The sequence below is a fragment of the Limulus polyphemus genome, unplaced genomic scaffold (assembly GCF_000517525.1).
Source record: "Limulus polyphemus unplaced genomic scaffold, Limulus_polyphemus-2.1.2 Scaffold2639, whole genome shotgun sequence".
Classification (NCBI taxonomy): Eukaryota; Metazoa; Arthropoda; class Merostomata; order Xiphosura; family Limulidae; genus Limulus; species Limulus polyphemus.
Genome location: NW_013668249.1, coordinates 105698 through 111697, shown reverse-complemented (window position 1 = coordinate 111697; position 6000 = coordinate 105698). Strand labels below are relative to the sequence as shown.

The 6000-nt window shown below is 36.6% G+C and overlaps 2 protein-coding genes across 2 annotated transcripts in view; one reads left to right on the top strand and one right to left on the bottom strand.

Moving 5' to 3' along the window:
* LOC106467509 (cellular nucleic acid-binding protein-like) overlaps positions 1–781 on the bottom strand; it is a 46839-nt gene extending 46058 nt beyond the window's left edge. Inside the window, exon 1 of the mRNA XM_013927868.1 lies at positions 634–781. Coding sequence (XP_013783322.1) covers positions 634–781 — 148 coding nt within the window. The remainder of the gene's footprint in view (positions 1–633) is intronic.
* Positions 782–3444: 2663 nt separating this feature from the next.
* LOC106467508 (eukaryotic translation initiation factor 2D-like) overlaps positions 3445–6000 on the top strand; it is a 96214-nt gene continuing 93658 nt past the window's right edge. The window contains exon 1 of the mRNA XM_013927867.2: positions 3445–3461. Coding sequence (XP_013783321.1) covers positions 3445–3461 — 17 coding nt within the window. The remainder of the gene's footprint in view (positions 3462–6000) is intronic.

The following is a 6000-nucleotide window of genomic DNA, read 5'->3' as shown; positions in this document are numbered from 1 at the left end:
CACATTTGTAATATTGTGTTCATTCTTGGGCTCATTACATCAGGAAAGACATTGAATTGTTGGAAAGAGAAGGGTTACTAGAATGGTGCCTGGGATGGAGAGGTTGTTATACGACAAATTGTTTTCTTTTGAAAAAAGAAGAGTTAGGGGGGATCTGATTGAGGTGTTTAAGATTGTAAAGGGAATTGATAGTGTTGATGTATCATCTTTTTTCATATTTAACAGTGAGAATAGTAGGACTAGGGGACACAAATATAAATTTTGGCAAGGTAGGAGTCATCTTTAGCTAAGACAGTTTTATTTTTCTAACAGGGTGGTTGGCCTTTGGAATGAGTTGCCTTCAGATGTTGTAGAGGCAGTAAATTTAAGTGGTTTAAGAAAAAGTTTGATAAGTGTATGAATGAAAAGGGTTGGGTTTAAAATTATTTTATTTTTTTAATCATTTTAATTTAGTTTTGAGGATGGAACAGCTGAGATGGACCAATAGGTCCCATTTTGTCCCAAAATATTATGTTATAAGGAGCCAAAAACTGAACACGATATACATAGTGACCTATACAATGAAATGATAACTTCTTTAGTTTTGTATTCAAAGTACTATTGTAAATACAAACCAAAGTCCATTTGACCTACCACCAGCAACAGCATACTGTTTGGATAGTTTATGAGACTGCTCAACCAAAATGTTAAGATCCTTTTCTTCCATACCACTCTTAAGGTTCTTCCCATCAAAATCCAGGATCTTAATATCATCAGCAAATTTAAGGAATTTATTGATCATGCTTTTATCTATTTCATTGATGTCAATCAAAAAGAGCAAAGGTGTCAACACTGATCCCTGAGGTGCCCCACTAGTGAAATTTATTCAGTTTGAATAAACTATAATTCTAGAAACCCTCTGCTTTCATCCAGCCATTTTTCAATCCAACAAGCTAATTTATCCCTTACTTCATAAGGATTATTTTTGTAACAACACTTTTATATAGTACCTTGTCAAATGCTTTCTTAGAATTCAGATACACCAAATCCACACCTTTACCTTCATTAACATTACCAATAACCTCTTTAAAGAATGTAAAAAGATAAGTATGGTAAAATTTTCCCAAAGTGAAACTTTTGTTTCATCCCCTCTCTCCCTCTTTTTTTTTTGTATTCTATCTCTTTTGAATAGGCTAGAACCCTATATTTGAAAAACATTTGTCACCCAAACTATGTCTAACCAAGTCTCAGTTATTCCCATAAATACAAAATTTTCTATTCCAACAAGTGCTGTAATCTAGTTTATCTCTAATACCTCTTTACATTAAAATAGTAAATATTTAGTTAACCCTTCAAACAAATTCTGTACTTCATTTCTTCACTACACTTTTCCCTATATCTGATTGTTGTACATTATGTTTATTATGGCTCTCACTAGTGTGTGGCCCTAGTTTAAAGCTGTCCTTCCAAACAAGTCAGCCTCAATCTTACTTAAGTGTAAATCATCCATTCCTAAATGCTTCCTTTTCTCATTGACCTGACCCCACGAATCCAACTAGTTAACTTCTTGTCCTTATATATTAACTTGAGCCTAGTGTAACATTCTCTTATATTCTCATTCTCACAATTGTGTCTTGGCAGTATTGCTGACAGAATTAAGTTCTGAATCCTTTCTTTAAATACATTTATCGACCCCCTGTACTTATCAGTTAGTTCCTCTGACTTCCTCTCTCACACGTCATTAGAACTGCACAACAGACTGCGTCATTGTAAGCATTCTTTTCTGTCTCATTAGTTCTTTCAGTTGTCCTCCACCTCTGTCCTTGGGTAGCATAATCTAATTTTTTCTCCATGTTTAACCCACAGACAATCTTATTCATGTTCTCTTCCAAAGAATTACCTGTAAATATAATCTCCTAAAATTTTGCACTACCATTCCTACTTGTCCTTTTCCTATTCTTCCTTTGCCAACTCCTCATCTGCATTTGCTGAAGACTGAATTCTGAAACAGTGTGCTTACCTCTCTTCACACAGTAGCTATTCCTTGCATGTTTGCCTTTGAGATTTTGTGAGTATCACTAGTCTTGAGTATCTCCCACCTAAGACACATTATAATGTGAATTGCACTAGTGTATGATGTAATTATCATACAACAGTAGCCTTCTACCAATTGGAGGGTGACACATCCTCCATGTGCAGTAGATCCCCATAAGCAGTTGCACTCAAAATTAACTTCATTCTTATCTAAGGAACTGTCTTTATATTTAAACTTTTATCATTTCTGTGAGATTTGCACTACCATTTCTGTGTTAATTTCCTTTTAGTTTGTTTTGACTTCAATTTAAGGCTACATTGCAACAAAATAATAAAAACAAAATGATTTGTAGAATTGCTATAACAACCATGAATTCTTAAACGATAGTAACAAGTACCCCCTCCCAAGGCTCTGGCAATGTTGCTAACACGATTCCTACTTTTTCTGTGGCACACAGAGATATTGTATAAGTTCTTACCATTGGTGGAGGAAATGCTGCCCAGTGGCATATACTAATGTACTGTGGCATGACAGGGCAGACCAAGCCCTCTAGCCTTGGAAGGCAGTCAGTCTAGGAGTCGAGCCTTGATAGGTGGACAGGTGGATATTATTCATTTGCTCTGGCAGCACCTGCATCTTGCCTGGTTCCAGGGTATTGAACTTTTCCTTTCCTTAGGAGTAAACCAGCCAAGTCAAGAGTGGAATCTTGATGCATAGGCATCCCAAGATCTCCACAACAAGTGCCCAGGTATGTTGCAACCTGGATAGGACACTAACTTCATCACCAGTGTAGAAACAACATGGATAGCAGCAGTTATGAGTTACAAGTTCATCTGATTTGGTAGTTGCCCACAAGAGAGACATCGATCCAGACACCCAGACACGTGGGGCAAAACTGCTGAGAACAGGAGTGACTTGGAAACAAGCGGTTAAGCTGGGCCTCAGAAAGAAAGAGAAGAGGATGAAGTAAGAAGCAGAAGAAAGAAGAGAATATGTTGGAAAAATTAAAAAGCTGCACAATCAACTTCAGGACACAAAAGTTGTACAAGTGACAGATGTTGGCAAACATGCTCTTCTTGAATTGGATTATTCAGTTACACCCAGAAGTGTCAACAGAATTCTTTTCACAGGCGTAAATATCTATTGTTTTATAAGACAGAAAAATGCCAACTACTACTGGAGGATCATCAACTGTGAAAGAAATGACCAGCATAGTTCTTTGAGTCATGGGTTCTTTGATGCCTTTCCTGCCTCTTTACTTGTTGAGGACAATGTTCCTCCTCCAAATCTCTGTGGATTTAATTACTCAGGATTGTTCTTTACTTTCCCTTTCTCCTTTGGCTTTCATTTCTTCCCACTCTTTATTACTTGACTTGCATGCTGAGAATTATTTGGTGCTTTTCTCTTTTCCAGGTATACGACCCCATAAGATGGATTTCTCTACATGGTAAGGGGACCTCTTAGGGAAGGTTTGGTATCTTCAGTTTACCTTTTCTGGGATCTGAGTATCCACCCACGTGTTTGCCGTGCATGGTGTCCTATGAAGGGGAGGAGAGGATCCTTGTAATTGAGGGGTGTCATTGATGGGTCAGTTTATATTGGTGGCACTTTGACACATCACTTTGGCCTTGAATTCAAGCAAATGGGTGGCCCTGGGGTGGCTCCCCCAGGGTCATTTGGCTGGTCCTGGTGGGATAGGGGCAATTAATTATCAGTGTTGGACATTCCCAACAGGTGTTGTGGACATTGAGTCTAATGCTGGTGTTTGGGTATAGTGCCCACGAAACCCTGTTGTAGCTACAATGTCAATGTTTGGCATTTTAGTGCATCCCCTTTGTAGGGCTCTATGGTGGGCTCCTAACCTTCTCTGTTGTCTCCAGTGTCAGTGGTACAGACATTCTAAGACATCTTGTTGTGGTTCTTTGATGTGTGCTTGTTGTAGTGGCAAAGACCATGATGCCTACGAATGCCAACTGGACCCTCATTGCATCAATTGTGGTGGTTCCCACTCCTCATACTTTCATTCTTGCCTTAAGAGGGTGGAGGAAAAATAGTGCTGTCAACAACATTTCTTATCTTGAGGCCTGGAAGTTGTTGTCCCCAGTTTTATCTCAGATATATGTTGCTGCACTCCATTCCACTGTTGCAGTGGGATTGCAGACATCTTTCCATGCCTCCATGAGAGCCTTTCTCTCACCATGCCAGTAACCCATGGGGCAGTGGTAATTTTGAGGGAGATTGGCTGCTGTCGATACCACCAAACTCATGTACCATAGTGGAAGTTGGAGCAGGCTAACTGGCTTTCCTTCACTTCTCTCTTGGATCTTGATCCTGCTGTCATCAGTCTTCCATCTAATAATAACTGCATAGAGGCAGTAACTAATTGTATAATCCAAACAGCTGTTCAGTCTGTCTCCAAAACCTAGATACGTTTCCCACAGCATCGTCATCCATGGTGGTCTGCTGCCTGCTAATGGCTTGTGTGCAAAAATCTCAAAGGCAGATGCAGTAGGAATAGCTAATGTGTGCACATACATTTCTTGGTAAGAAAAATGTTATCTGTTACTTAATTGAATCTTCTCATTACAATCAGTTATCTACTTCAAGCCCTAATACTGTTTTTAATTTGCTGAAAGTCATTTTTAGCTACTGTATAACTTGTGTGTAAAAAACTTAAGTTTCTTATTAAGTCCTGATGTTTACATTTCTCATTTTCAATATTTGTTGCTCACTTTAGGATAGCTTTCAGCCTCTAAACTCTAAACAAATTGCACATCTTCACCACTGGCTTGGTTGTTTGTTTGTACCATTGTGTAAGGAACACTGTACTAATACATTAATGGGTGAAGTCAATTAATGGATTAGCAAATACCACTAATCTTTCAGCTCTAGTTTTAGAGAATGATAAAAAATGGAGAGAGTATGAACAGACCAGCAAAGAACAAAGCAGTGAAGAACAAATGACAATAAACATTTATATTTGTGAGGAAAAGACAATAGTGGAAGGATTTGAAGTTATGGTAATACATTTAAAAAAAAACAAATCCAAAAATCTTTTGAATCAAATAACGTGATGCTTTCAAATTCTTATAACCATAACCCAAGTTTATGAGTTTGATATTGCTGTAAAGCACAAGTGCAAGCTTAATATTAATAAAGTTATTGAACAATTAAAAACTTGTTCAATGCCCCTTCTTCCTCTACTTCAGACTTCATATTAATTCATGAATCTGCAAGGGAGCATCTCAAGAATTTCAAATTATACCTCAGATGAAGAATACTTTATTTTAGACTTGTACATATCCTTTTAATGCACATTTTACATTTGTCTCTTGAACTAAGCTTAATCCAGGTTTTTAATTTGTAGAAACATTTTTCTTTGATTCAATTTTACATGTTGCCATTACTTAGTGAGACAGTGATCACAGTATTGCTACTGTTTTTAGTACTTTTATTAAATTACAAAAGAAACTTTTTCACAGTGCAGACACATACTGTTGGTTAGAATACTTAATATATCTACTTTTTATTTTTTATTATTTGAAATGTAATTTTATGTTTTACTATTTTATGATAATGATTATTCTACATTAGTTTATGGATTTCAGAAACCTAGATTCATTGAATCTTGTGAGATATTGACTTAATGGCCAGAATTACGTTTAAGAATGGGGGGTACCCAACTGATGAAATAATGCAGTCTAATCAATATTTTTAATGTAGTGAAATATTTATAAATAATGTAGTTTAAAGTCATATTTAATTAGCTATGCTCTTTTCTAGATATACATGTTTAGTTCTGATCTGTGTAAGTAGTTTTGTTTGATCAGGAGTTAGCTCATCACAGAAAATATACAGTTCACAAGTGGTACTTTAATTATCATTTATCTTGATCAGCTTAATGGCTTTTTAACTGTCTTTTTATTTCTTTTTTTAAGTAGAACTTCAATAGTTCGTTTGCTGTGGAACTTGTTTTTATAAACTGT